General features: G+C 44.7%; 3 protein-coding genes across 4 annotated transcripts in view; 2 read left to right on the forward strand and 1 right to left on the reverse strand.

The window, feature by feature from the left end:
* LOC134351431 (gastrula zinc finger protein XlCGF8.2DB-like) overlaps positions 1–21,767 on the reverse strand; it is a 138,092-nt gene that overhangs the window by 13,139 nt on the left and 103,186 nt on the right. The window lies entirely within an intron of this gene.
* LOC134351430 (gastrula zinc finger protein XlCGF7.1-like) overlaps positions 1–21,767 on the forward strand; it is a 99,705-nt gene that overhangs the window by 197 nt on the left and 77,741 nt on the right. Inside the window, exon 2 of the mRNA XM_063057541.1 lies at positions 19,809–19,871. The gene's annotated coding sequence lies outside the window, so the exon portion shown is untranslated. The remainder of the gene's footprint in view (positions 1–19,808; positions 19,872–21,767) is intronic.
* Positions 79–20,836, forward strand: LOC134351428 (gastrula zinc finger protein XlCGF26.1-like). 2 transcript variants are annotated; one of them, XM_063057537.1, is made up of 2 exons: positions 79–215; positions 14,566–20,836. In XM_063057537.1, exon 2 carries the CDS (start codon positions 15,012–15,014, stop codon positions 16,887–16,889), a length of 1,878 nt encoding a protein of 625 aa, XP_062913607.1. In that variant the 5' UTR covers positions 79–215; positions 14,566–15,011; the 3' UTR covers positions 16,890–20,836. The 2 variants fall into 2 exon arrangements, with proteins under 2 accessions (XP_062913607.1, XP_062913608.1); XM_063057538.1 differs by having other exon boundaries at positions 90–215; positions 14,141–20,836.

The raw sequence follows: 21,767 nt of genomic DNA on the forward strand, positions 1-21,767 counted from the left end.
ATGTAGGCGCACTCTCTTCTAGCGCAAGCTCCCCTTAACTTTGAGTACGGACTGATTACTACGCATGCGCGTTGATCTGTTCCCTAGCTGCAAAGTGCATATAAGAGAACCTCACTTCCTGTGTGTGTGCGCGCGCTTTTATTTTAATTGCTATGTAGTTGTACCGACACGACAATGGGGTTGTTGCGATACACCACTCTCTAAACAGCAGAATGGTAGGTAAATTTTCGTTGAACCTTTGATAGGGCAGGGTCAGAGGGGCCAACATGAGCGAGGCTTTAAGGCTCCAGAAAGAGATGGGTGTTAAAGTTTACGGGGAGGAGGAGGGAATCAGACCGGATATGGCTACAAATGAATGATCAGAAACATTTGGAGACCGATTGAAAAAAAAAAGTGGTGTTTACTTCTGCAAAATACCGGAGGACCTCAGGACATCAGGCAGCAACAATGTCTGGACTGTATATTCTTCTGCTTAGATGTTGCCTGACCTGCTGAGTTCCTCCAGCACTTCGTGTGTGTGGCGCTGTATTTCCAGCAACTGCAGCATCTTTTGTGTTTGAAACCTGAATTTGTAAGTGGGTTGGACTTGGACATTTGACACACGTTAATATTGAGTGTATTGTTTATGGGAGCTTACTGTGTTAAAGTAGCTGCTGAATTTTCTACATAAAAACACCTGGGCATGAGACATGGAACCGGTACTTGCAGACACCTTTAATCGCACCGTGTTTACCCGGCGACTTCCGTGTTTCAGAATTCGCAGGCGTCGGGGTCATGGAGGTTCTCAATTGTCGCGCATGCGCTAAGTAGACAAAAGGCTCAGGCGTTTCGGTAGCAGGTAGGATCGGGGATCGGGGCGGGCTTTCATTAGCGCCAGCCTCCGCACCCGGACTGAAGCATTATTGCTTTGAACTCCGGACACCCGGGACAGTCCCGGTCCTTTACCTCTCTCTCAGCCCCACGATGCGTACCCGGGCCCTGGGGAATATTGTGCTAATGAGCGAAGATGGAAGGAATGGGAGCGGATGGACCTCTCTGACAAAGGCGAGCTCCAGCTAACTAAATCCAAGGATAAGGAACTCGGAAAAAGAGGAAAAAAATCCTTCCGTCAGTTATAGTACTTGAGAAAAATCATTTCTGTTCTACCTCCTCTTGTCCTAAACCTTTCAACTCGTGGGAACATGTTTTGTCCCATTCGGTCTGGGTACATAATGATTTATCAAACACCTTTGCCCTGGATAACAAGTGACCTATAGCTTTCACATCACATCTGTGTCAAACTTCAATGACAAAGACTACTGTCCTCCTCTTCATATTCATTGGCATTGCCATTGATGAGTCCATTACCGTTAACCACCTGGACACCTGGGGGGGGGGGGGAGGGTAGGTCAGAGTAATTAGAAAGTCTCAAGAAGAGCCATGTAATCTCTTGTGCTCTTTGCAGCACTGTGATGCTTTCGAGCAGTGATTGAGTAGAAAAGATGTCGACATAAGGCAGTTTGGTATTTTGAGCAGCTGACAACCAGCACTTGGGATTAGAACATAGAATAGTACAGCACAGTACAGGCCCTTCGGCCCACAATGTTGTGCCAACCCTCAAACCCTGCCTCCCATATAACCCCCCACCTTAAATTCCTCCATATCCCTGTCTAGTAGTCTCTTAAATTTCACTAGTGTATCTGCCTCCACCACTGACTCAGGCAGTGCATTACACACACCAACCACTCTCTGAGTAAAAAAACCTTTCTCTAATATCCCCCTTGAACTTCCCACCCCTTACCTTAAAGCCTTGTCCTCTTGTATTGAGCAGTGGTGCCCTGGGGAAGAGGCTCTGGCTATCCACTCTATCTATTCCTCTTAATATCTTGTATATCTCTATCATGTCTCCTCTCATCCTCCTCTCCAAAGAGTAAAGCCCTAGCTCCCTTAATCTCTGATCATAATCCATACTCTCTAAACCAGGCAGCATCCTGGTAAATCTCCTCTGTACCCTTTCCAATGCTTCCACATCCTTCTTATAGTGAGGCGACTAGAAATGCACACAGTAGTGTGGCCTAACCAGAGTTTTATAGAGCTACGTCATTACATCACAACTCTTAAACTCTATCCCTTGACTTAGGAAAACTAACACCCCATAAGCTTTCTTAACTACCCTATCTACCTGTGAAGCAACTTTCACGAATTTGTGGACATGTACCCCCAGATTCCTCTGCTCCTCCACACTACCAAGTATCCTGCCATTTACTTTGTACTCTGCCTTGGAGTTTGTCCTTCCAAAGTGTACCACCTCACACTTCTCTGGGTTGAACCCCATCTGCCACTTCTCAGCCCACGTCTGCATCCTATCAATGTCTCTCTGCAATCTTCGACAATCCTCTACACTATCTACAACATCACCAACCTTTGTCTTGTCTGCAACTTGCCAATCCACCCTTCTACCCCCACACCCAGGTTGTTAATAAAAATCACGAAAAGTAGAGGTCCCAGAACCAATCATTGTAGGACACCACTAGTCACAACCCTCCAATCCGAATGTACTCCCTCCACCATGATCCTCTGCCTTCTGCAGGCAAGCCAATTCTGAATCCACCTGGCCAAACTTCCCTGGATCCCATGCCTTCTGACTTTCTGAATAAGCCTACCTTGTCAAATATAACCATATAACAATTACAGCACGGAAATAGGCCATCTTGGCCCTTCTAGTCTATGCCGAACTCTTATTCTCACCTAGTCCCACTGACCTGCACTCAGCCCATAACCCTCCATTCCTTTCCTGTACATGTAGCTCTCCAATTTAACTTTAAATGACAACATCGAACCTGCCTCAACCACTTCAGGAAGCTCATTCCACAGAGCTACCACTCTCCAAGTAAAGAAGTTCCCTCTCACGTTACCCCTAAAATTTTACACTTTAACTCTCAACTCATGTCCTCTTGTTTGAATCTCCCCCACTCTCAATGGAAAAAGCCTATCCACGTCAACTCTATCTATCCCCCTCATAATTTTAAACACCTCTATCAAGTCCCCCTCAACCTTTTACGCTCCAAAGAATAAAGACCCAACTTGTTCAACATTTCTCCTTAACTTAGGTGATGAAACTCAGGTAACATTCTAGTAAATCTTCTCTGTACTCTCACGATTTTGTTGACACCTTTCCTATAATTCGGTGACCAAAACTGTACACAATACTCCAAATTTGGCCTCACCAATGCCTTGTACAATTTCAACATTACATCCCAACTCCTATACTCAATGCTCTGATTTATAAAGCCCAGCATACCAAAATATCCACATGAGATTCCATCTTTGGGGAACTATGCACAAATGCCGGACTAAATCCATATAGATCACATCCACTGCACTACCCTCATCTATATGCCTGGTCACCTCCTCAAAGAACTCTATCAGGCTTGTTAGACATGATCTGCCCTTCACAAAGCCATGCTGACTGTCCCTGATCAGACCATGATTCTCTAAATGCCCATTGATCCTATCTCTAAGAATCTTTTCCAATGGCTTTCCCATCACAGACGTAAGGCTCACTGGTCTGTAATTACCCAGACAATCCCTACTACCTTTTTTGAACAAGGGAACAACATTTGCCTCCCTCCAATCCTCCGGTACCATTCCCGTAGACAATGAGGACATAAAGATCCTAGCCAGAGGCTCAACAATCTCTTCCCTCGCCTTGTGGAGCAGCCTGGGGAATATTCCGTCAGGTCCCGGGGACTTTTCTGCCCTAATGTATTTTAACAACTCCAACACCTCCTCTCCCTTAATATCAACATGCTCCAGAACATCAACCTCACTCATATTGTCCTCACCGTCATCAAGTTCCCTCTCATTGGTGAATACAGAAGAGAAGTATTCATTGAGGAGTTCGCTCACTTCCACAGCCTCCAGGCACATCTTCCCACCTTTATCTCTAATCGGTCTGACCTTCAGTCCTGTTATCCTTTTGTTCTTCACATAATTGAAGAATGCTTTGGCGTTTTCCTTTACCCTGCTCGCCAAGGCCTTCTCATGCCCCTTTCTTGCTCTGCTCAGCCCCTTCTTAAGCTTTCTTGCTATCCTATATTCCTCAATAGACTCATCTGATCCTTGCTTCCTAAACCTCATGTATGCTGCCTTCTTCCACCTGACTAGATTTTCCAACTCACTTGTCACCCATGGTCCCTTCACCTTACAATTCTTTATCTTCCTCACCAGGACAAATTTATCCCTAACATCCTGAAAGAGATCCCTAAACATCGACCACATGTCCATAGTACATTTCCCTGCAAAAACATCATCCCAATTCACACCCGCAAGTTCTAGCCTTATAGGCTCATAATTTGCCCTTCCCCAATTAAAAATTTTCCTGTCCTCTCTGACTCTGTCCTTTTCCATGATAATGCTAAAGGCCAGGGAGCAGCGGTCACTGTCCCCCAGATGCTCACCCGCTGAGAGATCTGTGACCTGACCCAGTTCATTATCTAATACTAGATCTAGTATGACATTCCCCCGAGTCAGCCAGTCAACATACTGTAACAGGAATCCGTCCTGGACACACTTAACAAACTCTGCCCCATCCAAACCTTTGGAACTAATCGGGTGCCAATCAATATGAGGGAAGTTAACGTCACCCATGATAACCCTGTTATTTTTGCACCTTTCCAAAACCTGCCTCCCAATCTGCTCCTCGGTATCTCTGCTGTTACCAGGGGGCCTACAGAATACCCCCAGTAGAGTAACTGCTCCCTTCCTGTTCCTGACTTCGACCCATTCTGACTCAAAAGAGGATCCTGCTACATTACCCACCCTTTCTGTAACTGTAATAGTATCTCTGACCAGTAACGCCATCCCTCCTCCCCTTTCCCCCCTCTCTATCCCTTTTAAAGCACTGAAATCCAGGAATATTGAGAATCCATTCCTGCCCTGGTGCCAGCCAAGTCTCTGTAATGGTCACTACATCATGATTTCATGTATGTATCCAAGCTCTCAGTTCAACACCTTTGTTCCTGATGCTTCTTGCATTGAAGTACATGCACTTTAGCCCTTCAACCTTACTACATTTACACCGTTTATTCTGCTTCTCTTTCCTCAAAGCCTCTCTATATGTTAGATCTGGCTTTACTCCATGCACTTCTTTCACTGCTCTATTGCTCCGGGTCCCATCTCCCTTGCAAGTTAGTTTAAACCCTCCCAAACCATGCTAGCAAACCTACCTGCAAGGATATTGCTTCCCCTCAAGTTCAGATGCAACCCATCCAATCTGTACAGGTACCACCTTCCCCAGAAGAGATCCCAATGGTCCAAAAATCTAAAACCCTGCTCCCTGCACCAACTCCTCAGCCACGCATTCAACTGCCATCTCCTCCAATTCTTACCATCACTGTCACGTAACACTGGCAGCAGTCATAGAACCATAGAAATTACAGCACAGAAACAGGCCTTTTGGCCCTTCTTGGCTGTGCCGAACCATTTTCTGCCTAGTCCCACTGACCTGCACACGGACCATATCCCTCCATACACCTCCCATCCATGTATCTGTCCAATTTATTCTTAAATGTTAAAAAAGAACCCACATTTACCACCTCGTCTGGCAGCTCATTCCATACTCCCACCACTCTGTGTGAAGAAGCCCCCCCTAATGTTCCCTTTAAACTTTTCCCCCCTCACCCTTAACCCATGTCCTCTGGTTTTTTTTCTCCCCTTGCCTCAGTGGAAAAAGCCTGCTTGCATTCACTCTATCTATACCCATCATAATTTTATATACCTCTATCAAATCTCCCCTCATTCTAATAACGCTCCAGGGAATAAAGTCCTAACCTATTCAACCTTTCTCTGTAACTGAGTTTCTCAAGTCCTGGCAACATCCTTGTAAACCTTCTCTGCACTCTTTCAACCTTATTTATATCCTTCCTGTAATTTGGTGACCAAAACTGAACACAATACTCCAGATTCGGCCTCACCAATTCCTTATACAACCTCATCATAACATTCCAGCTCTTATACTCAATACTTCGATTAATAAAGGCCAATGTACCAAAAGCTCTCTTAATGACCCTATCTACCTGTGACGCCACTTTTAGGGAATTTTGTATCTGTATTCCCAGATCCCTCTGTTCCACTGCACTCCTCAGTGCCTTACCATTAACCCTGTATGTTCTACCTTAGTTTGTCCTTCCAATGTGCAATACCTCACACTTGTCTGCATTAAACTCCATCTGCCATTTTTCAGCCCATTTTTCCAGCTGGTCCAAGTCCCTCTGCAGGCTCTGAAAACCTTCCTCGCTGTCTACTACACCTCCAATCTTTGTATCATCAGCAAATTTGCTGATCCAACTTACCACATTATCATCCAGATCATTGATATAGATGACAAATAACAATGGACCCAGCACTGATCCCTGTGGCACACCATTAGTCACAGGCCTCCACTCTGAGAAGCAATTCTCTACTACCACTCTTTGGCTTCTTCCATTGAGCCAATGTCTGATCCAATTTACCACCTCTCCATGTACACCTAGCAACTGAAATTCCCTAACTAACCTCCCATGCGGGACCTTGTCAAAGGCCTTACTGAAATCCATGTAGACAATATCAACTGCCTTCCCTTCATCCACTCTCCTGGTAACTTCCTCGGAAAACTCCAATAGATTGGTCAAACATGATCTGCCACGCACAAAACCATGTTGACTCTCCCTAATAAGTCCCTGTCTATCCAAATGCTTGTAGATTCTGTCTCTTAGTACTGCCTCCAATAACTTACCTACTACCGACGTTAAACTTACCGGCCTATAATTTCCCGGATTACTTTTCGATCCTTTTTTAAACAATGGAACAACATGAGCCACTCTCCAATCCTCCGGCACCTCACCTGACATTTTAAATATTTCTGCCAGGGCCCCTGCAATTTCAACACCAGTCTCCTTCAAGGTCCGAGGGAACACCCTGTCAGGTCCCGGGGATTTATCCACTTTAATTTTCCTCAAGACAGCAAGGACCTCCTCCTTTTCGATCTGTACAGTTTCCATGATCTCACTACTTGTTTCCCCTAATTCCATAGACTTCATGCCAGTTTCCTTAGTAAATACAGACGCAAAAAACCTATTAAGATCTCCCCTATTTCCTTTGGTTCCGCACATAGGCGACCACTCTGATCTTCAAGAGGACCAATTGAGGTCCTTGAGGTCCTGTTCTTCAGCCTTCTGCCTAGTTCCTGAAACTCACACTTCAGGACCTCATCCCTCTTCCTGCCTATGTCGTTGGTGCCAACATGCATCACGACTTCTGGTTGCTTTCCCTCCCGTACCAGGATGTCATGCACCCGGTCAGAGACATCCCGGACCCTGGCACCCGGGAGGCAACAAACCATGCGGGTGTCCTTCTCACGTCCACAAAATCTCCTGTCTGCTCCCCTGACTATAGAGTCTCCAATGACGGCAGCTCTCCTCTTCTCTGTCCCACCCTTCTGCACCACCGGGTCAGACTCAGTCCCAGAGGCCCTGCCACCGTGGCTCACACCTGGTCGGTCATCCCCGCCAACCATATCCAGGATGGTAAACTTATTATTTGATTGATTGGCAAGAACAAATTAATATAAGCCAAGCGCGAGTGGAGTGGACAACGTTAGAGCAGGGATTTTGAGGCTTCAGTCTGATGAGGCAATAAAAACTGTCAGTAGAGGTTAGTGAAATGCTCCTCTTGTGGGATCTGGGAAGGCAGGAGGACCTCCAGTGTCCCTGACACCTTCACCTAGAACATGTACATCCAGCTGCAGCTTGTGACACTGCACTTTAAAGAGATGGAGCTGGAAATGGATGAACTACAGATCATTTGGGAGTTGGAGAGGGTGATAGATATGACATGAAGAGAAGTGAGCTACCCCCAAGGTGCAGGACATAGGAAAATGGGTGTCAGTCCGAAAGGGGATTGGAGTTAAATAGCCGTTGCAAAGTACTCTGATGGCTATCCCCCTAAACAAAAGGTTTACCTCTTTACATACTGTTGGTGGTGGGGGGGTGGAATAACCTGGCAGAGAAAAGTCAAAGTGGTGATAAGGGATTTGTTGGTTAGGGGAACAGAACTAGAAGGGGAGTAATATCCTAGATCGGTGGGGGGGGGCGGGGGAGTTAAACTAGAGTTGTAGGGGTTGGGAACCAGAGTGCCAAAACAGATAATGGAGAGATTGTGGAAACAGATGTTGTTAAGACCTGAGACAAAGTTAGGAATCAAAAAGTTGAGCATGGCGCGCCTACCTGAGCTCCATATATTTCAATGCAAGTAGTATCATAGGAAAGGCAGATAAGCTCAGGGTGTGGAATTATGATATTGTAGCCGTTGGTGAGACCTGGCGGCACCCAACAGTCTGAGCGATTCAGAGGAACAACTTTGTAGAGAGATTGCAGCCTATTCCAAGAAAAAAATGGCTGTTATAGGAAGTGATTTTAACTTTCCACATATTGACTGGGGCTCCTATACTGTAAAAAGACGAGATGGGATAGAGTTGGTCAAACGTGTTCGGAAAGCTTCCTTAATCAGTACGAAGAAGCCCCAACAACAGAGTGTGTGAGACTTCATCTGCTATTAGGAAATTATTCAGGGCTGGTGACAGAAGATTGTGTAAGGGACACTGCATCTAGTGACCATAGTGCCGTGAGATTGAAAGTAAATATGGAAAAAAGATAAATCTGGGTCATGGGTAGAGATTCTAAATTGGAGAAACGTCAATGTTGATGCTATCAGAAAGGACTTGGCAAGTGTGGATTTTGACAGGCTGTTTTCTGGCATAGGTGTACTTGGTAAGTGGGAGGCCTTCAAAAGTAAAACTTTGAAAGTACAAAGTTTATATATGCTTGTCAGAGTAAAAGGTGAAAGATAACTTGTGTAAAGAACTTTGGTTTTCAAGAGATATCAAGAGCTCTGGTCAGGGAAAAGAGGATGTGACTGTGAGTCAGGTAGGTAGTGGGATCCAAGAGACATTGCTGGAGGAGCCTCAACCCTTGAGCTTGTCCAGCAGGTTTGAGATTCTTGCTCTCTGTGTGGATGAAAGTGGGGGCTATAGGAAGGATGAGCAACCTAACTGTGGCACCGTAGTTCAGCAAGCCATTCAAGAGCGGGGAGCCAAGAGAAATGTAGTGGTAATTGGAGATGGTATGGTCAGGGGAATAGAGCGCTTTCTCTGTCGTGAGGATAGAGTGTCCCGAAGGCTGTGTTGCCTGCCTGGTACCTGGGTTCGGGACACCTTATCTGACCTACAGAGGAATTTGCAGTAGGAGGGGAAAGATCCAGTTGTCATGGTCCATGTGGGTACCAATGGAATTGGTAGAATGAGGAAAGGAATTCTGCTGAGGGAATTGGAGCCACTAGGGATGAAAGTAAAAGGCAAAACCAGAAAGGTGGTAATCTCTGGATTACTACCTGAGCCACGTGCAAATTGGCATAGGGTCAAGAAGATTAGAGAGTTAGATGTGTGGCTGAAGGATTGGTGTGGGAGAAGTAGGTTTGAATTCATGGGAAATTGGCACCAGTATTGGGGAAAGAGGGAGCTGTACCAATGGGGTGAGCTCCACCTGAACAGTGATGGGACCTGGTTCCTAGAGAATCTCATAACTGGGGCTGTGGATAGGGCTTTAAACTAAATAGTAGGGGGGTGGGTTCAACAGATTGGAGAAATATGGATAAAGTAAAAATAGTGTGGTAAAGTTAAAGAAAAAAAGAGAAGTAAGAGTGAAGAAAAGTCAAGTGCAAAAGAGTAAAAGGTTACAAGATTTTAAAAGCACAATGAGTGTAAGGGCAGTTTATTCGAATCAAGGTCAGTGAACTTGTGGCTCAAATCAGTACAAAGAGGTATGGCATCCGTTAGTCTCCAGGGCGCAGGCCTGGGCAAGGTTATATGGAAGACCAGCAGTTGCCCATGTTGCAAGTCTCCCCTCTCCACGACACCAATGTTGTCCAAGGGAAGGGCATTAGGACCCATACAGCTTGGCACCAGTGTCGTCGCAGAGCAATGTGTGATTAAGTGCCTTGCTCAAGGACACAACACGTTGCCTTGGCTGGGGCTCGAACTCACGACCTTCAGGTCGCTAGTCCAATGCCTTAACCACTTGGGCACGTACCCACACAAAGAGGTGTGATTTAATGGTCATTACAGAGATGTGGTTACAGGTGGAGAGGTTTGGGAATTAAATATCCAAGGATATTAGGCAATACAGAAGCATAGGCAGGAAGGTAAGGAAGGTGGGATAGTGCTCTTAATTAAGGATTAAATCAGGGCGATAGTGAGAGATGATAGAAGATCTAAGGAGCAGAATGTTGAATCCATCTGGGTAGAGATTAGGAATAGTACAGGGAAAAAATCACTGGTGGGAGTTGTCTGTCGGCCACCGAATAATAACATTACAGTGGCACAGGCAATAAACAGAAATATCCGAGGCATGTAAGAATGGAACAGCAGTTATCATGGGGGACTTTAACTTGCAAGTAGATTGGGTGAATCAAGTTGGTCGAGGCAGTCTTGAGGAGGACTTCATAGAATGCATCTGTGATGGCTTTCTTGAAAAGCATGTTACTGAACCTACAAGGGAACATTCTATCTTAGATCTGGTCCTGTGCAATGAGACAGGTAAAATTAGTGATCTTGTAGTTAGGGATCCTCTTGGAAAGAGTGATCACAGTATGACTGAATTTCTCATACAATGGAGGGTGCAATAGTTCAATCTAAAACCAGTGTATTCTGGCTAAACAATGGAGATACAGGATGAAGGAGGATTTGGCTAGTGTAGACTGTGAGCACAGGCTATACGATGGGACAGTTGAGGAACAGTGGAAGACTTTCAAAAAGATTTTTCACTGTGCTCAAGGAAAGCATATTCCAGTTAAAAGCAAGGACAGTAAGGGTGGGGAGAGCCAGCCTTGGATAACTAAGGAAATAAAAGAAGGCATCAAACTAAAAGCTCATGCATACAAAGTTGCCAAGAGTATTGGGAAACTGTAAGATTGGGAAAAATTTAAAAAGCAACAAAGAGCCACTAAGTGAGCAATAAAGAAAGGGAAGCTAGTTTGTGAAAGTAAACTAGCACAAAATATTAAATCAGGTAGTAGAACATAGAAAACCTACAGCACAATACAGGCCCTTCGGCCCACAAAGCTGTGCTGAACACATCCTTACCCTAGAACTACCTAGGCTTACTCATAGCCCTCAATATTTTTCAGCAACACGCACAACACCCTGGAGGAACTCAGCAGGTCAGGCAGCATCGTGGAAACGAACAGTCAGCGTTTCAGGTCGAGATCGTTTGTCAGGACTGAAGAAGGAGGGGGCGGAGGCCCTATAAAGAAGGTGGGGGGAGGGTGGGAAGGAGAAGGCTGGTAGGTACCAGGTGAAAAACCAGTAAGGGGAAAGATCAGGGGTGGGGGAGGGGATAGGCAGGAAAGGGAGGGGGAGGGAATTACCAGATTGAACATTGGATTGACATGAACATTGAATTCTCCAGCTTCCAGTAATTCCCTCCCCCTCCCTTCGCCCATCCCAGTTTCACTCTTTACTTTATACTTTATTGTCACCAAACGATTGATACTAGAACGTACAATCATCACAGTGATATTTGATTCTGCGCTTCCCACTCCCTGGATTATAAATATTAAATATTAAAAATAGTAAAAATTTGTAAATATTAAAAATTTAAATTATAAATCATAAATAGAAAATAGAAAAATGGAAAGTAAGGTAGTGCAAAAAAACTGAGAGGCAGGTCATAGTCATAGCCATACTTTATTGATCCTGGGGGAAATTGGTTTTCATTACAGTTGCACCATAAACAATCACATAGTAACAAAACCATAAATAATCAAATAGCAATATGCAAATTATGCCAGGAAATAAGTCCAGGACCAGCCTATTGGCTCAGGGTGTCTGACCCTCCAAGGGAGGAGTTGTAAAATTTGATGGCCACAGGCAGGAATGACTTCCTATGACGCTCTGTGTTGCATCTCGGTGGAATGAGTCTCTGGCTGAATGTACTCCTGTGCCCAACCAGTACATTATGTAGTGGATGGGAGACATTGTCCAAGATGGCATGCAACTTGGACAGCATCCTCTTTTCAGACACCACTGTCAGAGAGTCCAGTTCCATCCCCACAACATCACTGGCCTTACACTGGTGAGCTTGACATCAGTAGTGGGAAAGTTATTGGAAGGTATTTTAAGGGATCAGATTTATAAGTATTTGGTAGGCATGGACTGATTAAGGATGGTCAGCCTGGGTTTATGTGTGGTAGATCATCTTTAACCACCTTATAGAGTTTTTTAAGGAAGTTATCAGGAATGTTGATGAAGGCACCACGGTGGATGTTGTCTACATGGACTTTAGTACAGCACTTGACAAAGTCCCGCATAGAAGGTTGGTCAAGAAGATTCAGTCACTTAGCATTCAAGATGAGGTAGTAAGTTGGATTAGGCATTGGCTTTGTGGGAGACACCAGAGTGTGGTAGTAGATGGTTGTGTTTCTGACTGGAGGCCTGTGACTAGTAGTGCGCCGCAGGGATCAGTGCTGGGTCCATTATTGTTTGTCATCCAAATCTGTGAACTGGATGATAATGTGGTTAACTGGATCAGCAAATTTGCTGATTGAGGGTGTAGTGGACAGCAAGGAAGACTATTATGGCTTGCAGTGGGATCTGGCCCAGCTGGAAAAATGGCCTGAAAAATGGAATATACAGACAAGTGCGAGGTGTTGCACTTCAGTAGGACCAACCAGAGTAGATCTTACACGGTGAATGTAGGGCACCGACGAGGTCTGTAGAACAAAGGGATCTGGGAATACAGGTTTATAATTCACTGAAAATGGTGTCACAGGTAGATGGGGTCGTAAACAAAGCTTTTGGTACATTGGCCTTCATAAATCAAAAGTTTTGAGCACAGGAAATGGGATGTTATGTTGAAGTTGTGCAAGAAATTGGTGAAGCTTAATTTGGAGTATTGTGTGAAGTTCTGGTTACCTACTTACAGGAAAGATGTCAATAAGTTTGAAAGAGTGCAGAGAAATTTACAAAGATGTTGCTGGGTCTGGAGGACCTGAGTTAAAAGGAAAGATTGAATAGAATAGGACTTTATTCCTTGGAAGGTAGAAGATTGCGGGGAGATTTCATAGAGGAATACAGAATTATGAGAGGTACAGATAGGGTAAATGCAAGCATGCTTTTTCCACTAAGGTTGGGTGGGACTACAACTAGAAGTCATGTGTTAAGGGTGAAAAGTGAAAAGTTTAATGGGAACATGAGGGGAAACTTCTTCACTCATTAGACTGAGAGAGTGGGAATGAGTTGTGAGTGTAACAGCTCATACAACTATATCATCCTATATAGCTTGTTACAGCTGTGTAAGATCATGGTCAGACCCCACCTGGAGTACTGTGCTCAGTTCTAGTCACCTCACTACAGGAAGGATGTGGAAACTATAGAAAGGGTGCAGAGGAGATTTACAAGGATGCTGCCTGAATTGGGGAGCATGCCTTATGAGAACAGGTTGAGTGAACTTGGCCTTTTCTCCTTAGAGCGACGGAGGATGAGAGGTGACTTGATAGAGGTGTATAAGATGATGAGAGGCATTGATCGTGTGGATAGTCAGAGGCTTTTTCCCAGGGCTGAAATGGTTAACACGAGAGGGTACAGTTTTAAGGTGCTTGGAAGTAGGTACAGAGGTCAGGGGCAAGTTTTCTACGCAGAGTGGTGGGTGCGTGGAATGGGCTGCCGGCAACGGTGGTAGAGGCAGATACAACAGGGTCTTTTAAGAGACTTCTGGATAGGTACATGGAACTTAGAAAAATAGAGGGCTCTGGGTAACCCGAGGTAATTCCTAAAGCAAGTACATGTTCGGCACAGCATTGCGGGCCGAAGGGCCTGTATTGTACTGTAGGCTTTCTATGTTTCTATGTAAGTGGTGCATGCGAGCTTGATTTTTAACATTTAAGAGAAATTTGTATAGGGACCTGGGTGAAGAGGTATGGTCTAGATGCAGGTTGATGGGAATAGGCAGTTTAAATAGTTTGGCACAAATTTGATGGGCCAAAGGACCTCTTTCTGTGTTGTATTTTTCTGTGACTCTCTGACCAGAACTTGAGAAAATAGTAATGTTCACTTATATTTTTTTAACAGCTACACAGAACAGCCATTGGTCTGAGCAGGAAATATATACACAGCCTGAAAACTGGACAGCACTTCAAATTAACATTATATAAAAGGAAATTCCAGCTGTGTGGCAACAAAGGTTTTTTTGTGTGAGAATATTTCAGTTATTGCACAGCTGTGCAGCTTAGAGGGAACAGTGAATACTAATGGAGAGAGGCAAATTGAACCAAGTCACAGATTGAATACAGCTTGTCCCATTCTTATACAGACAGGAAGACCATCAGAGAATTTGATGGTCAGTCCAGATTCCTGCATTTTGCCCAGTATTTCTTTCTCCAACTTGGGATGAATCTTGGTGTAACAGTGTGATGTCAGATCTCACCTTGGCAACTAAAATCTCATCTGAAATATTATCCTTCATCCATTGATGTATTTTGTAAATCTTTTTACAGGTTAAAATCGGCAAAGAATTTGTGTAAAGGAATCTGAAACACAACACGTCAGTTTTACTGTCTCTGTCCAGATATTTAAGAAGTGGATCAAGGGATTCACGCTCTCATCCTTCCTGCTTAGACTGTGGGAAGGGATTCACTCAGTCATCTGACCTACTGGCATGGCTGTCATTTCACACAGGGGAGAAGCGATTCATCTGCTCAACTGTGTGAAGAGATTCACTCATTCCTCCTTCCTGCTCAACTGTGGGAGGGGATTCACTTGATCATCTCAACTGAAGGTACATCAGTGAGTCCACATTGGGGCAAGGCCATTCACCTGTTCTGTGTGTGTGAAGGGATTCAGTTGATCATCCCACCTGTAGACACACCAGTCAGTTCACACTGGGGAGAGGCCATTTACCTGCTGAAGTTGTGGGAAAGGAAATACTCAGTCATCTGACCTAATGGCACACCAGCGAGTTCACAGTGGGGAGAAGCCATTCACCTGCTCTGACTGTGGGAAGGGATTCAGTCGGTCATCCCATCTACTAGCACACCAGTCTGTGCATACAGGGGAGTGGCCATTCACCTGTTCTGTGTGTGGGAAGGGATTCTCTTGCTCATATCAGCTGAAGGTACATCAGCGAGTTCACACAGGGGAGAGACCATTTACCTGCTCAGACTGTGGTAAGGGATTCATTCAATCATCTGACCTACTGGGACACCAGTCAGTTCACACTGGGGAGAGGCCGTTCACCTGCTCAGAATGCGGGAAGGGATTCACTCGGTCATCTCAACTGAAGGTACATCAGCGAGTTCACACTGGGGAGAGGCCATTCATCTGCTCAGATTGTGGGAAGGGCTTCACTCGATCATCTGACCTAATGGCACACCAGCGAGTTCACAGTGGGGCGAGGCCATTCACCTGCTCAGTCTGTGGGAAGGGCTTCACTCGGTCATCCCACCTACTGGCACATCAGTCAGTTCACACTGGGGAATGGCCATTTACCTGCTCAGAATGTGGGAAGGGCTTCACTCAGTCATGCCAACTACAGATACACATGTCAGTTCACACTGGAGAGAGGCCATTCACCTGCTCAGACTGTGGGAAGGGATTCGCTCGGTCATCTCAACTGAAGGTACATCAGCGAGTTCACACTGGGGAGAAGCCATTCACCTGCTCAGATTGTGGGAAGGGATTCACTCGGTCATCTCAACTGAAGGTACATCAGCGAATTCACACTGAGGAGAGGCTGTTCACCTGCTCAGATTGTGGGATGGGATTCACTCAGTCATCCAACCTACAGACACACCAGTCAGTTCACACTGGGGTGTGGCCGTTCACCTGCTCAGATTGTGGGAAGGGATTCACTCACTCATCCAGTCGACAGAGACACCAGCGAGTTCACACTGGGGAGAGGCCGTTCATCTGTTCTGTGTGTGAGAAGGGATTCGCTCACTCATTTCAACTGAAGGTACATCAGCGAGTTCACACTGGGGAGAGGCCGTTCACCTGCTCAGATTGTGGGAAGGGATTCACTCAGTCATCTCAACTGAAGGTACATCAGCGTGTTCACACTGGGGAGAGGCCATTCTCCTGCTCAGACTGTGGGAAGGGATTCACTCAGTCATCTCAACTGAAGGTACATCAGCGAGTTCACACTGGGGAGAGGCCATTCACCTGCTCACACTGTGGGAAGGGATTCACACGGTCATCCGACCTACTGGTACACCAGTCGGTTCACACCTGGGAGAGACCGTTCAACTGCTCAGACTGTGGGAAGGGATTCACTTCATCATCTCACCTACTGGCACATCAGACAGTTCACACTGGAATATGGCCTTTCACCTGCTCGGACTGTGGGAAGGGATTTACTCAGTCATCTCAACTGAAGGTACATCAGCGAGTTCACACTGGGGAGAGGCCATTCACCTGCTCAGATTGTGGGAAGAGATTCACTCAGTTATCCCACCTACTGGCACACCAGTCAGTTCACACTGGGGAAAGGCCATTCACCTGCTCCAATTGTGGGAAGCAATTCAGTCAGTCATTTGACCTAATGGCACACCAGCGAATTCACAATGGGGTGAGGCTGTTCACCTGTTCAGTCTGTGGGAAGGGATTCACTCGGTCATCCCACCTACTGGCACACCAGCGAGTTCACACTGGGGAGAGGCCGTTCACCTGCTCAGACTGTGGGAAGGGATTCACTCGGTCATCTCAGCTGAAGATACATCAGCGAGTTCACACTGGGGAGAGGCTGTTCACATGTGCTGAATGTGGGAAGGGATTCACTCAGTCATCCAGCCTACAGAGACACCAACGAGTTCATACTGGATAGAGGCAGTCACCTGTTCTGTGTATGAGAAGGGATTCATTTGGCCATACAGTCTGCAGACACACTGGTCAGCTCACACTGGGGAAATGTTGTTCACCTGCTCAGACTGTGGGAGAGATTCACAGAGTCATTTCAACTGAATGTACATCATTGAGTTCACACGGGAAGAGGCTGTTCACCTGCTGTGAATGTTAGAAGGGATTCACTTGGTCATCTAACCTTATGACACACTCTGGAGTCACACCGGGGAAAAGTTTCATGCTGGATATATAACCATCACAGTTGCTGAATCCAGAGACAAGTTTAAAAATTGACCATTGGTGATGAACTCTACAATTATTGCTGCTGCTCATCAAACCCAGTTCTGCACCCTGGTCACTCAGCAGGGAAGGAGTTTCTTCTGCTGATATTCACCTTCAATGGGTACTCCCAAGTACTTACTGAAGCTACAACACACCCTGTGTACAGTCAGGAGTCAACTCAGCCCAGCTGGACCCTGCAGTCTTTTCCACAACAGACCTTTGAAATCGATCCCTGCTGTTCACCTCTCGCTCTCCCTGTGGTGATGGATTCCAAACAGACACCACTCTGTGGGTGAAAAGGTTTCCTTGAATTTCCTGTCTCACTTTCTATAGACTGAAGAAGAAAATGAGTGGACTGCAGTTATCTCTGATATGTTATTTGTTCCTCAAATCTCTGGGCCAAGGAAGAATGACATTGCTAGTTAATGTCCTTATTCCCTGCTCATTTCAAAATTATGGGTCATTTTCACTGCTTCTAAACAGTTGTTAGAATACACCACTGTCTTCTAAAGTCTGACAGCAGAATGGGGAACCATTAGTTGGATGGTCAGTGGAGCAGGATCAGAAACCAGAGACTGGTCAGCACAGGGCAGAGACTGGGGCTCTGGACAGTGGTAGGGTTAAGAACATATGATGAGGAAAAGTGAATGAGTAGGGGGTGTGGCAGCAAATTACAGAGTAGCAACATTTGGAAGCTGATTGGCAGAGGAAATAATTTGGCTAAATGACTTAACCCAAACAATACCTTATAACCATATAACAATTACAGCACGGAAACAGGCCATCTCGGCCCTTCTAGTCCATGCCGAACTCTTACCCTATCCTAGACCCACCGACCAGCACTCAGCCCATAACCCTCCATTCCTTTCCTGTCCATATATCTATCCAATTTAACTTTAAACAACAACATAGAACCTGCCTCAACCACTTCTGCTGGAAGCTCATTCCACACAGCTACCACTCTCTGAGTAAAGAAGTTCCCCCTCATGTTACCCCTAAACTTTTGTCCTCTAACTCTCAACCCATGTCCTCTTGTTTGAATCTTCCCCACTCTCAATGAAAAAGTCTAACCACGTCAACTCTATCAATCCCCCTCATAATTTTAAACAGCTCTATCAAGTCTCCCCTCAACCTTCTACGCTCCAAAGAATAAAGACCTAACTTGTTCAACCTTTCTCTGTAACTTAGGAGATGAAACCCAGGCAACATTTTAGTAAACCTCCTCTGTACACTCTCAATTTTATTGACATCTTTCCTATAATTCGGTGACCAGAACTGTACACAATACTTCAGATTTGGTCTTACCAATGCCTTATACAAATTCAACATTACTTCCCAACTCCTATACTCAATGCTCTGATTAATAAAGGCTAGCAAACCAAAAGCTTTCTTCACCATCCTATCCACGTGAGATTCCATCTTCAGGGAACTATGCACCATTATTCCTGGATCCCTCTGTTCTACAGCATTCTTTAATGCCCTACCATTTACCATATATGTCCTATTTTGATTAGTTCTACCAAAATGTAGCACCTCTCATTTATCAGCATTAAACTCCATCTGCCATCTTTCAGCCCACTCTTCTAACTGGCCTAAATCTCTCTGCAAGTTTTGAAAACCTACCTCATCATCCACAACATCACCTATCTTAGTATCATCTGCATACTTACTAATCCAATTTACCACCCCAGCATCCAGATCATTAATATATATTACAAACAACATTGGACCTAGTACAGATCCCTGAGGCACACCGCTGCACACCGTCCTCCAATCTGACACACAGTTATCCACCACTACTCTCTGGCGTCTCCCATCTAGCCACTGCTGAATCCATTTTACTACTTCCTTATTAACGCCTAATGATTGAACCTTGCTAACTAACCTTCCATGTGGATCCTTGTCAAAGGCCTTACTGAAGTCCATATAGACAATATCCACCGTTTTACCCTCATCAACTTTCTTAGTAACCTCATCAAAAAATTCAATAAGATTTGTCAAACATGACCTTCCACGCACAAATCCATGTTGACTGTTCCTAATCAGACCCTGTCTATCCAGAAAATTATATATACCATCTCTAAGAATACTTTCCATCAACTTACCCACGACTGACATCAAACTCACAGGCCGATAATTGCCAAGTTTACTCTTAGAACCCTTTTTAAACAATAGAACCACATGAGCAATACGCCAGTCTTATTGTGAGGCACTCCACTGGTCGAGGAATGTGTGTGTTTGGAATTGCTATATCTATTAAGTAAGTTGTTCTTGATTGTTTATCCTGTAATATTATATCTGGACTGTTATTATGAATTGTCCTATCTGTATTAATGTATTGATCCACATGTAATTTGTAAGATTCTGACTCTTAAACTGGATCAGGTATGAATTTATAGTAAGTTATGGTGTCTTCGAGTTTATATTTTAAAGCAAGATTTTGGTGATTGATATATGCCTGTGTAAGTAATCAGATTGAGTTAAATTGCTGCTGGATTCTATACTGTGTTGGATTGTTTCTGGTTTCTCGGCATGTTCTGCATTTATCATCTTGAATTTGTTGGCCTTTTAAATATTTTTGATTTTTTTTTATGTTAACCACCTGGTCCTGTATTTCCAGAAGGAATCCCTCTGTTTCTGGGAAGAGGTCTCCAACTCTGAGCCAGGGGTTCGACACTTCCATGTAAGCATCTAGTCTGCTCAGATCATTGGGATGTCTTCCATGGAGCATCATACTCTTCCATTGGTTAACTTCTTCTCCAGTGATGATTTCTACTTTTTTTTCCTGAGTTGTGCTTTCATTTAAATTTAGTGATGTGTACTTTTTTTAAAAATCAGAATTGCATATGCTTGCACTGAGTGCTGAATTATGCTTATTTATGGTGAAAATACATACTTAGAAGTTTTATCTGACTGTTGTGTAAATTTTTAATGTATGTTATTCCTCCTCTTCTGTCCTAGTTGGTGTGTTTTCTAAAGTTGTCATTTCAGTTCTTACTTTTCTTCGTAAGTTTTGCAGATCGGAATGGGACCAAGATATTTTGCCTAAAGAATGCATCAATGGGGGTATAACGAAAGTGTTTATTGCTTTTGTTATATTTGTTATACTATTGCACTCTGCTTGGAAGATTTTCATAAGCCTTAAAGTAAATTTTGTCAAAAGTCTTCCCCTTTTTGCACTATGATCTATTTTCTTTGCTTGTTGATATCCCAGATAAATGGGTATCAAGAGTCCTTATAACCATATATATAACCATATAACAATTACAGCATGGAAACAGACCATCTTGGCCCTTCTAGTCCATGCCGAACTCTTACCCTATCCTATTCCCACTGACCTGCACCCAGCCCATAACCCTCCATTCCTTTCCTGCCTATATATCTATCCAATTTAACTTTAAACAACAACATAGAACCTGCCTCAACCACTTCTGCTGGAAGCTCATTCCAACAGCTACCACTCTCTGAGTAAAGTTCCCCCCTCATGTTACCCCTAAACTTTTGTCCTCCAACTCTCAACCCATGTCCTCTTGTTTGAATCTTCCCCACTCTCAATGGAAAAAGTCTAACCATGTCAACTCTATCAATACCCCTCATAATTTTAAACAGCTCTATCAAGTCTCCCCTCAACCTTCTATGCTCCAAAGAATAAAGACCTAACTTGTTCAACTTTTCTCTGTAACTTAGGAGATGAAACCCAGGCAACATTTTAGTAAACCTCCTCTGTACTCTCTCAATTTTGTTGACATCCTTCCTATAATTCAGTGACCAGAACTGTACACAATACTCCAAATTTGGCCTTACCAATGCCTTATACAAATTCAACAGTACATCCCAACTCCTGTACTCAATGCTCTGATTAATAAAGGCCAGCAAACCAAAAGCTTTCTTCACCACCCTATCCACATGAGATTCCATCTTCAGGGAACTATGCACCATTATTCCTAGATCCCTCTGTTCTAAAGCATTCTTTAATGCCCTACCATTTACCATGTATGTCAGCTCAGTTAGGTAGCTCAGAAGGGTAGGGAAAGGAAGAGGAGGGCAGTTGTGATAGGGGACTCGATAGTAAGGGGGTCAGATAGGCGATTCTGTGGATGCAGTCCAGAGACCCGGATGGTAGTTTGCCTCCCTGGTGCCAGGGTCCGGGATATTTCTGATCGTGTTCAAGATATCCTGAAGTGGGAGGGTAAGGAGCCAGAGGTTGTGGTACATATAGGTACCAATGACATAGGTAGGAAAAGGGAAGAGGTCCTGAAAGGAGAATATAGGGAGCTAGGAAGGGAGTTGAGAAAAAGGACTGCAAAGGTAGTAATCTCGGGATTACTGCCTGTGCCACGCGACAGAGTAGGAATGCGATGAGGTGGAGGATAAATGCGTGGCTGAGGGATTGGAGAAGGAGGCAGGGATTCAAGTTTTTGGATCACTGGGACCTCTTTTGGCGCAGGTGTGACCTGTACAAAAAGGACGGGTTACACTTGAATCCTAGGGGGACCAATATCCTGGCAGGGAGATTAGCGGGGGCTACTGAGTTGACTCTAACCTAGAATGGTTGGGGGGTGGGAATCAAATTAAAGAG

The sequence above is a fragment of the Mobula hypostoma genome, chromosome 9 (genome assembly GCF_963921235.1).
Source record: "Mobula hypostoma chromosome 9, sMobHyp1.1, whole genome shotgun sequence".
NCBI lineage: Eukaryota > Metazoa > Chordata > Chondrichthyes > Myliobatiformes > Myliobatidae > Mobula > Mobula hypostoma.